At 35.3% G+C, this 12082-nt stretch overlaps 1 protein-coding gene across 1 annotated transcript; it reads right to left on the minus strand.

Annotated features, from left to right (window-relative positions):
• Nucleotides 1–607: 607 nt before the first annotated feature.
• LOC147505983 (uncharacterized) lies at nt 608–1159 on the minus strand. Its single transcript, XM_086605666.1, has one exon. It carries the CDS (start codon nt 1157–1159, stop codon nt 608–610), a length of 552 nt encoding a protein of 183 aa, XP_086461792.1.
• Nucleotides 1160–12082: the final 10923 nt, after the last annotated feature.

Consider the following 12082-nt stretch of genomic DNA (forward strand, 5'->3'; position numbering starts at 1 on the left):
ATTTTAAAATAACAATTTCTTCTTTAGCCAATACTTACTTAAAATAGAAAACTCTGTTAGAAAACAACACTATAACATGCTGAACAATTTCAATTATAAATTCATAAGAAACTAACCATTAAAACAACCAGCATTTTATTTTCATAATCATACGATACTTTCTTACATGCTAAGTACCAATAAAGGAAACTAGCAAACAACAAATTCAAACATACCTAACATTAACCAGTGCAGTTCTTCCCATAGTGTCCCAACTGTCCACATTTATAACACTTGCCTACTAGTTCATTTGGTTTAGGACATCTTTGAATAGTATGCCCAACTTTCCCGTAGTTCAAACAATTACTATCAAATCTTTTTAGCGAAGCACTCGCGTCCTTATCCATATGCTTACTTGTTTGCCTATTATATGGATGATCTTTTGATTTTTTTCTGCCTTTGGCGTGGTGACTAGAAATAAGGTGTAAGTTGACTTGTTTTGGGGCATTCTCTTTAATCTTCTCATCTACGGGTTTTATTATCCAATTGTTCATATCTTAAAGCCAAATCTAACACGCGATCGAAAGTTTGAATCAAAGGGTATCAAATAACTTCGATAGGTATGGCTCTAGTCCGCGGATGAACCACGGTTCTTCTTTACTTGGGTATCCACTAGATAAGGAGCATACCTCGATAGTTCATTGAACTTAGTCACGTACTCCGTAACAGTTTTCCCTCCTTGGGTCAGATGAAAGAATTCCTCAGTTAATTGCTCTTTAACAGCATTAGGAACAAACCTTCCCTCAAATCTTACTTGGAAATCCTCCCAAGTCATATTTCCCACATCCACATTATCCTTGATAGACCTCCACCAAAATAAAGCTGACCCCTCCAACTGGTGAGAAGCCAACTCTTGCTTCTGCACCTCAGTGAGTTGCATCTTAGCAAACACGGACTCACACATAGTAACCCATTTCTCAGCATCAATAGCCCCTTTCTCTCCCTTGAACTTCTGGCCTCCCAAAGTTATAAAATCCTTGTTTCTCCTAGCAAAAGGATCCCCTAGATTAGCATGTTGACCCTTTTGGATAGTTTGCACCAACTGAGTTAATATTGCTCCCAAATCAGCAGATATGGTATTACTTCGATTACCCGATGCGTCATTGTCATCTCCGGCCATCACCTTAAACAAAACAGACTTCTATTAGTACTCCAAACATCTTAAACTCAAACACACCCAATCAATCACCACATTCCGAGGATCACCTAGACCTTCCAAATCTAGGCTAACCTAAGCTCCGATACCAAAATGTCACAGCCCCACACAACTCTCAACCACCACTAACCAACCAATAACCAAACATAGTTCAAACAATTGTTAAAACGCATAAACCCCAAGTCCCAGTATCACTGGCAGTAACGCCATTAACAATGGCTCAAGCTTTCTCCAAGCTTCACTGCCCTCACTCGACATCCCCACACACACAACCCAACAACCATTCAAGCCGACAAAATTAAAAACAAACAAAAGCGATTTACGGGCGCCGCTTATTGTCGTCAGCCGGAAGCTTCGATGAGCCGAAAAGCCCAATATCAACCAGCGAATTTCAACCAAATCCACAGTTCAACTAAAAGTATTGACACCAATATCAAATGGTCGACGGTATGAACCACAATATCGATTCGACGGTTTAATTACAAAAAAAGCGAAATTTAACAAAGTTAAATAATACAAAGACACGAAGTCCAATACAACGAGGTTTTAACAATGCTACAAGGCGCCAGAGTAATGAGCGGTAAAATTAGTGAAAACATAGGACAATAAAAGCGGTTTTACGTATTCGGTGAAATAGCAAAGAGCTACTCACCTTAACTACAACTCGACCAATTTTCCTAGCCAGAATAAATGCGTGCTCCACCTCTCCAAACAAACCCGGCTTCTTTCTCGCCTCCATTTTTATATTTTATTCTCTTCAAAACCCTATTCTCTAGAACAATGTGTTTTATATACTTGGGTCCGAAACCCAAGCCCAACACCGACTTCGGCCCAAAACCAAGCCCACTTATCCCGAGTCCAATCCGACGAATTTTTAAAATAAACAATTAAATTAATTAATTAAATAGAAAAATACGTATAAAAAAAACACGGGGTGTTATAATACGCACTAACTCTTTTACAAACTAGTTCAACAATCATAACTATACATATAGAAATTTTCTAACAAATCGTTATTCCTATTTTCATTACTAATCCGTTTTAATTTCCTAGCAAATTATTTTAATCAAGTCTTAAAAATCTGTTTTAATTTATCAACAAATTGTTTTAATCAAGTTTAAAAAAACCCAATTTTTAATTGGGGGAGGGATACCGTTTTAATTTAGAAGTGTGATTTCCGTTTTTAATAGGAGAAGAATTCCCGTTTTAATTCAATAGAGAATTTCCATTATAATATGAGAATGATTCCCATTTTAATTAGAAGTGCTAGAATTTTTCTTTTCAATTGAAAAGAAATTCCCGTTTTAATAGGAGTTGATGATGTGGAATTTTAAGAGAGCTAGAACAATACCTCTTATGGGAGCTTTAGTATTAACAAGGTTTTCGACTCGACCATGGCCGGGCTCTTTCAGAGTTTTCCATGACTTGGGTACTTCTAACTTGTAACAACATTACAACAATGAGAAGAAAACACATACACACATAACATTTTTTTTTCTACTCCTCGTTGTACCAAAAACTTTGCTTTGTGTATTAGGTTATAATGCATACACAAAAATAATCCATTTATCAGTGTCGGACACATTTTGTATGTAATATACCTCAATTTTTAATATCTTGCCGTGTCAGACACTTCATACTTATCTGTATCAATATAAGTTGGAAACAGAGCTAAAATCATGCTGAGAAACCCATAACCTGCCTTGTGCCAATCCACCAAATTCATTTTCAATATTTTTTTCTTTTTGTCACACTAAAGATTCCTTAGATATCAACACACCATAAATGGACTTATGTTTCAAACTTGTGCATAGGGTTTTTAGTGCACATCTTTTTTGTTTATGAATTTGAATAGGACATTGAAAGCCTTGAGCTCTACTTTATGCATTGAGCTTAGATGTACAACACCTTCAAATTAAGACCATATAGTTGTCGTCTTCAAACCAAACTCATCCCCTACGCATATTATTACTTATTGAATTCCAGAATGAGTAGTAATTTATTTCTCGGGCCATACACTCACACTCATATTTCTTGCTAATTTTACACATTCTTCTATTCTAACATATCTGTTACCGAATCATGAGTGCTTCCTAAGATAACAAGCTACCGTTCTCCATGTGCTCCATACTTGGTTATATATCACTGCAAACTTGTTTCTTCTTATTGTGTAATGTCTTTTCCAAATCACATACACTGCCAACGTTTCAACACTTGTTAAGGATTTACTTCTTCAGTAATTCCCTACCGTTCAATCATGCAATAGGTGTAACTTTTGCAACTAGACTCAAACTAACATAAGTGTATGTGCACTTAGCACTTACCTTTTTATTGGTAAACACTTAGCACCTACCTGATAAGAGGAAAAAAAAAATTAAAAATCCTTATTTGATGTTATTTGTATCTGGAAGTTCCAACACCTAGCTCTATCAACTTGCTCAAGACCAATGACTTACAATCAGCCTAAAAGACGACCATTCAACAAATGTACCATTTGTTAGCAAATTACTCTGAAATAAACAAAAGTTATTGTTGAAATATAGTGCGCGTTCAGAGCATCTAGTATGTAGCACACACACATATTCTAGGAAAGACAAATCTTACCGATTTGAAAACCTTACTAAATAAACAAATTGAGCATTCAAATTCCTGTTAGACATTGAAGTAGACAGACTAAATTGAAATAGTTTCTATTACACCACTTGGATGTGTCGATAGCCAAGTTGGGATTGTTCTTTCTGGCCAGAGCCCCTCTACAACAGTTAGTCTTGATCATTGTAGATGGTCGATTCCATGAAAAATAGGTATATCTTGGATCTGGTTATGTTCAGGTTGCTGCCTTGAAAAAATTTAATTATTCTTTGTAACAGGAGAGAATGAAGGGTTGTGTTAGAGATCTGTTAGGCAAAAATAGGATGTCACTTTTCTACTATTAGATAACCTGCAAGAGTCCATCATGGATTTTGAGGTAATTCCTTAAAACTTCTTGCTAGCTGCTTGTTTAAGGATAGGAAAAGATTTGGAGGTCTTTATGTGGTTTCTGATAGTTTTAGGAGAGGTAGGACTTTCAGTTTCTAAAACCTTTTCCATGTGGTTTCACTCTCTCTTAGGATAGTGCTACATAGGATAGAGACTGTCCATGTAAGAAGTACTTAGCTTTACTATTAGCTTTAATATAGAAAGAGGTGATGTATTGATATAGAGGAGTTCCAAGATAAGTAACCTCCTGAAATCATAATGGGTTCATCATGGTGGGCATTCATATAAGGCTCATGTCTCTATAACACATATAAATTTTTTTCACTAATAATAAAAAAACAATTGTACATCAAAATATGATAATGAATTAATAGTATATCTTACTATATTATAAAATTTTGGGGTCTGATGAACAGTATTTTCACCTACGACACAGGGGCAAAATAGTAATTTAATCACATACCAAAACTTCTACACAGTTCTCGAATTTTCCTCTCTCCCGCGGTCTCCCCATTTCTCTCTCATCTCGAGCTACAAGCTCGCCACCCTTTCTCTCCACCCTATCTCAACAGTTCTTGAATATTCTTCTCTCAAACTCCATCGCTCTTTCTCAAACCCCATCAAAGAATCGGAAAAAAAAAAACACCGTCAAAGGAACAAACTGAATTTAAGGTTGCTTCATCAATTGTTTACGCATATGTCTTTGTAGTTGTTCTATCGTGAAGATTCGAATGGTCAAAATCAATGCGCCATGTCCACTTGAAATACTTCCCTAGAATGGTTTTATGATGGCTGAGAATCCCAATCCAGGTTCAGCAGCAAAAAGAGGTATCCGCCTCCTCCCTCCTTCCGGTTTATTTTCATTTTATTTTCATAATTTCGTCCCAATGATGGTGAGCTATTTCACCTTCTAACTAAATTAATAATAAAAAAAAAAAATTGCTAGAAAATGTTTAAAGTGATTTCAGTATTTCAAACTAAATTAACTTTACGCTATTGTTCATTACAATTGACACTATATATAATTCTATGTTTCAGTTATTTTTTATGTACACCTCTCAATTTCTATGATTAAACATTGGCCATCCCCATCAAAACCAAACAGTGAAACTTGGATTCTACAAGTCTTATCTTTTTGTCAAGTTCCATGGTCAATGAAATTTTCCCAGGTATTCATGCCTCTTAAGCTATTATTCTTCTGTAAGATTTTATGTGCATAAACTTGATTTTGATATGCACTTCATGAAAAATACGTTCATTATTTCTTACTTCTTTTTTACCTTTGGTAATATGGTATGCATTATCTTGAGTCATTGACTCAAATTAATGGTTTGTGGTGATGTTGGTTCTAAATGTTTAGTAAGGCCTTTGATGTCTCTTTGACGGCATAACCCTTCAAAGAACGCAATAAAATTGATGAAACAATGTATATGAGATTATGTGATTTAGACTTTGCATGTTATGTGGGTAATGGCCATGTTAGAAATCATAGTTCAAATCATGATTACCATGAGTTGTTAATATCATTAAAAAGTCATAGCCAAACACTATAAAGCGAAGTTACAAAAAAAAAAAAAACATAACTATAAATGCGTAATGATATACTTATACTAACTGGGAGCAATGGTAGAAGTAGTTGTAACGCTCGTATTTGTAATCTGTATTTATTTATTTATTAATTTAAAATTTGTTGGATTGGATTTGGGATATGTGGGCCTGATTTTTGGGCCCGAGTCTGTGTTGGGCTTAGGTTTCAAACCCATGTATATATTCATATTTTTCCAGAGAATAGGGTTTTTTGGATTAAAATAAAATAAAATGGAGGCGGCTCGCTTGCTAGAGAGTTGGAGCGCAACGATTCGGACTATGAGAGATTCATGGAGCTTTTTATTAATGTGAGTAGTTATGTTTTTCTCTTTTTTATCGAAACTAGAGTTTTAGAATAAAACATTTCTTCGCCGAAGTTTTTCTCGCTTTCAGTTTTTCTTGTCTTTGCCTTTATTTTTCTTTCGATATTTTTCTTATCGCGCTAAAGTGTTAAACTTGCCAAATTGTTAAACGGATTACTGTTATATATGGTTTGTTGTTCTTAATTATGGAAATTATTGTGCTGGCGAAGCTTGAAGAAGCGTTAATGGCGGCGCAAGATAGAGAGATCGTCTCTGTATACTTTTAAACTTTTATTGTGTTTAATATGTGGTGTGTTAGTTGGATGTATGATTGGTTGTATTGGAAGGTTTGAATGCCGGATTTGGGTGTGGCTGTTGAAGCTTTGAACAGGCGTTAATGGAGGCGCAAGCTCGAATTTGTACTGCTCATCTTTTTGTTGTTTGTTTGGTAGGTTATGCGGCTGTTGTTCTAGTTGGGTTATGAGGATTGATTGAGGGGATGAGGGCTGTTGAATGAGGGTTGTGAGGAGCTTGAACAACCGGAAATGGCGGTCGAGATCTGTTGGAGAGTGATCTCGACAGTTGCTAAAATCGGTGTTGGTGTGAATTAAAGTCTTAGGGGATTTCACTAGGAGTCCAACCGCGGGGATGAGAGTGGGGGAGGAGAAGAGGTTATGGTGGCTGATTCCGGTGGTGGAGGAGAGCTGCTGGAGGTGAGGGAGACGACCTGGTTCTATTCTTAGTTGGGCTTGGGCCTTAGTTGTTTTCTTTGGGCCAGGTTATAACCTTTGGAACTTAGATTGTTTTGTTTGGGACCGGTTTAGTTTAAGTTGTTTTGGGCCAAAACTAATTAGTTTTTCTTGGGCCAGTTTCTCTATTTGGTTGTTTGGCCCGGTCCACATTAGTTTAAGTTGTTGGGCCAATTTAGTTTAATTTTTGGGCCAGTTTCAGTTTATGTCCCCAATTGGGTCAAGTTGGATAAATTGGTTGGGCTTTTGGGCTTGGGCCGAAACTAACTAGTGTTTTCTTTGGGCCAATTTTTATTTTGTTTGGGATATGTCCATATAACTTAATATAGATCCAAATTGGGTCTTTAAATATTTCGACTTTTGGGTTTTGGTGTTGGATTTTGATTGTGGACTTTTGACTGTTTAATTGTGCTATGTTTTATGTTGTAAATTGTATGGACAAATCAAATGCTAAAATAGTGCGGAAGCCTGCATAATTGGTTAGTCATTATCTAATAAAGATTTGACGTTGATGTTGTGTATTTTTGACCGTGATGAGATTGAAATGTTAGGAGACATAATATTCATAAAACGCTATAAAAAGGTTATGCGGTACGTTTGGAGAAATTGTGACATTATGTGGTATGTGGAAATTGTTATTCTGTTAAATGATATCATATGTTATGATATCTATTAAATGCAATATCTTTGAGAAATTGATATAAACGCTCCATTATTATATATGTGAGATGCTACTATGAGGTAGTATAGTATTGGTGGATATTTTCTCACGGGATTGTGGCTTAGTGCAATGAATAGTATTGGCACGTGGTAATGTGGGTTGTATTATAACGAGAAATGTTGAACTTCAGTACAATTAAGTATACTGGCATGAGATAGAACAATAATTATTCTGAGATATAATTATATGACACCTGAATAAATTACGTAACGAAAATCCTAGAACCTAGCTACCACAACTCATGTGATTTGGCCCTTGTGATGGGCGTATGTGATATGATTGGCTCTTCGGGCGTTTCAATGAATCTGAATGGCCCTTTTGGCGTAAGTAATGTGATTGGCCCTTCTGGCATTTCAGTGAATCTGAATATCCCTTATGGCGTAGCCGAATAGTGGCTTGATTATTCCGTTCGTAAAATTAGAACGAGACGCGCGATATTTTATGCCGAATAGTGGCAGTACTCACATAATGGCTTTCATGTGAGGGTTACCTGGTATGCGATATCCCGCTTAGGGTAGCTACGCACGGAGTGGTTCATTATGTGAGAGGAGACATGTGGATGTACACGTTCGGCGTTGGATAGCGATTGTGGTAGCCAGGGAAACTAGGTAAGACATAGAGACGATGTGATTCTAGAGACACTTGAAGAAACTCTAAACAATAATTGTGATGATATATCAAAGTGTACGTTAAATCTATAATAAATAATTGATGGTGGTTGTGAAATTGGTTCAATGAGATGATTGGGATTATGTATATGATATGTTTGGTTTATTGTAATTTATGTTGCATTCACAAAGGTTTTGCAGAAGAGTGGGTTGAATTGATAATTTATGCAGGTGTGACCCATTATGTGATTTGGCTTACACCAGCATAAGTATAGAATAAGTTTTAGTTTGGTTATTCTATTATTAGATATAGTTGATCTAGTACGGTTTGAAGCTAAGACACTTCAGTGGAGGAACTAAATGCCTTATTATTAATGAATTGGAAGCTAAGGCGCCTCGGTGGAGGAACTACCTGCCTTAATTAGTGTATATAAGAATGTTGTATTAGTCGTTGGAAGTTAAGGCGCCTCGGGGAATGAACTAACTGTCTTTTGGATTGTGTATATATATGTATAAGTATAATTTATATTTTTGGACTACTCACACCAGTATTGTTTATAATGCTGACCCGATTTGCATGTTTGCTTATCGGGTGTGTTCATTAAATGAACATAGTTGATAAGTCTTGACAGGGTTAGTGTTGAAGAAGGTTGGTTGCTGCTTGTGGTTTGCGTTAGCATTGTATTCATGATATGTTTTGTTTTCCCTTAAGGGGTAATATATTTTAGTGGAGACAATGTTATTTTGTATTTTCAGTTGTAATTATAATTAAAGAGTTGTTGAAAGGAGATTTGTAATTTAATCTTATTGGCGAGTTTTTGGTTATGAAGAGGACTTTTGTTTATTTAAAAAATTTTATTGGTTTTGAATTATCCGCGTAATTAAATAGATAATGAGTTTTTTGGAAGTGGAGAGTGCATCACACCTCGAAAATCGAAGAGTCGGGAACAAATATTGTTTTTCCAATTCTGTCGAAATTTGGGGTGTGACAATAGTGGTTTCCTCATTTATTGGATTACTTCATTACTATATGAGAAATTGATAACCTTTGCTTTTTAATCCATAAATAAGTTGGTATATTATGGAGTGTTGATAAAGAGATGAAAAGGCTTTCTAGGACACTGTCAACAATTCAAGGTGTCCTTGAAGATGCAAAGGAGAAACAAGTAGCAGACATGACAATGGTATACTACAACTTAAGGATGCTTCCTATGGATGATGTGGTGGATGATTGAGCAACTGAGGCTAAGCAAACTAGATTTGAAACAAGACTACAAATGACTTATTCCAATAAGGTATGCGACTCTTTTTTGTCCTGCTTCAATTTTCAACATATCAAGTTTCGACATAAGATCGCATCAATTAACAACAAGAGATATTTGCTGATATTTTTGCTGAAAAGGTCTAAGTTTCATATGAGACAAGGAGTTGTAGAAATGAGATTTGGTTTATATTAAAACTGAGAAACTTGCTCATCTTTAAGTAACCTATGTGAGCTTTGTTAACCACCTAATAACGATATTGATTGATAATGTAGACAATTCTACTCAACCACTTACTAAAGAGCTTACACCGGGCCTATTATCTGTTTTTCACATATATTGAGGATCAATTCAACTGGGGACATGGAAAACTAGTACAGATATTGGATGGAGGTTTTAAGATGGTTTATTTTGATTTAATATTTTGAAGCTCATGGGCACTAAATCGTCATATGTTTTATGGTTTGAGGAAGGTTCCAGGAAGCATATGCCTTGAGGAATTTCCCTGTAGAGCTCCTCTAAAGTTTCTCTTTCTAAAGTTTAGAATAAGTGTTCTCATGGTGTAATGGTATTGTCACTAAATCGGTTGCTTTGACGGGATTAACAAATTGTGGAGGCAAGTAGAGAATATTTAAACTGTCGATGTTTCGTCGGATGAATATTTGTAGGTGGTTTTCTTTTATTAGATTAAAGGTCACCTTATAAGAAAATTAATTACTGCTTTTTAGTTCACTAGGCTAATAAGTTTTGCTATAAGATTACCATTCAACGTTTCAATTCTAGGCAAAGTTGATTTTACTCAAGTGTGACCATCCTTTTCACAAATGTATACTATATATTTGATTGTGATGAGTAGAGAATGTGGTAGGTGCATATAGTTGTATCAAGAACATTCTAATTCATCTATTTGAAGACTTAATGAATGTTAAGTAGGTTTGTGATGGCCTTAACTTATTGTAAGCTAAGTGGTATTATAGACTCTTGACAATGGTTATTGAAAACATCAATTAGTGTAATAATAGCGCTTAATGCATGGTGCATAGTGGATATCGCCTAAAGTCACCAGAAACTATTTTTTTTTCCTCAAATATATTTTGGTACTTTGATATGCACTGTTTTTAACTGTATCTATGCTTCTTGAGTATTTTTTGTCAACTATATATGTATAATGTTTTGTGTTTTTCATTTGATATATATTTTTTTCAACTATTATATGTAAGGTTCGTATTTTTGAAATGTAACTAGAATTAATTTCCTTTGAAATGTTGGACTGTCAAGGTTTTCAGAGATGTATAATGAAAGAACAAATGTGGATCAAATATGGGAGCAGCTCACTTATCCCTGTTGCAAGCAAAAGTTCATGAGGGCTTGAGGTGCGATTTTGGTTCTCATATTTTTCATGTTTGCTACAAGTGTACTAGGTTTTTTGACTGATTCATGTGATCTCTAATTTAGGATGAGGAAGTAGGTTTTGCATACATAAGTCTGCGTGGAGCAGTGCACACCTTGCTGAGAGGGGACAAGATGGTTATAGATGATCAATTTGTCTTTTTTTGGACATGTTGTGCTCCTACGTTGTACGTACCTCCAACACCTCTTTATACAATGCAAATATTAAATATTATTTAAGAGTTGCCTACTTATTGAATCCTATGTGCATATACCTGTTAAATTATCCGATAAATAGTTCTAGCCTGATAACTCTTGATAAGCAGTACATATGCCCTGTGGTATAACATTCACCTATAAGGTAAGTTTCAGCCCCCGTATCCAACTAACAATTAGTGTTACTAAATGAATTGCATATATACTGGGCATATATTATAAAACTTTACGTGATTTCATTAGGAAGATTATTGTGTCATCTTCTACTGTTGGTTTGGTTTGATTGCCAAGATAATTAGTAATGAAGGTGATGTTGGACTCACGCTAACTTCATTTGGTGATATTTTTGATTTTACTGGTTTTTGAAGCTTAGGAGAAATTATAGCACTGTTATGCATTCCATAGATAGCTCTCCTTGGCTTCAGGTAACCCTATCTATTGAATATTATATGTAGGTACTTCTGTTTTTCTTTTTACCCTTGGTGTCGCGCATCTTGGCCTCGATGGATTATAGATATATGGCCAACTACAAAATCTTTTCAAGGTAAGTGAATTATGTCTGCAAATCCACGTAACAGAGATAATTCTTAGAGTATAATATGGAACTTAGCTTCTTGCAATGGGAAAATTGTCAAAATGTTATTTGTTGTTTGTCTTTGAATCACTTTATCGTATATAACAAATTAAAGTGGTCGAAAGATTCCGGTATGATAAGAATTAGTAATATATATAATTACTTCATCACACTAAACAATGATTTTCGTCTGTTTGCTCAAAGAACAAAGAGAACACTTAAAGTAGGAGTTGCCATTGTAACTACTGATGCTTCAATGGATGAATGGATGTAGATATAAACTTATGTACATATGTTCTGTAAAAAGGAGTTTTTAAGGCCACATAATTTAATATCCTCATCTTACACTATATTGTAATTGGTCTGCAATATATTTTGATGGTGCTTATGATAGAGGTACTAATATCGGAGCAGCTGCAACCTTATGTAAAAGACATGATGGATGACTTCTAGGTGCAGTTTACAGCAAGTTCAAGGTACCATCCAATAGCTCGCGAAGG

The sequence above is a fragment of the Coptis chinensis genome, chromosome 4, assembly GCF_015680905.1.
Source record: "Coptis chinensis isolate HL-2020 chromosome 4, ASM1568090v1, whole genome shotgun sequence".
Lineage (NCBI taxonomy): Eukaryota > Viridiplantae > Streptophyta > Magnoliopsida > Ranunculales > Ranunculaceae > Coptis > Coptis chinensis.

Bases quoted from the DNA above. Each gene is read 5' to 3' on its own strand.
- LOC147505983 (XM_086605666.1), bottom strand. From the start codon at position 1,159: ATGGCCGGAGATGACAATGACGCATCGGGTAATCGAAGTAATACCATA.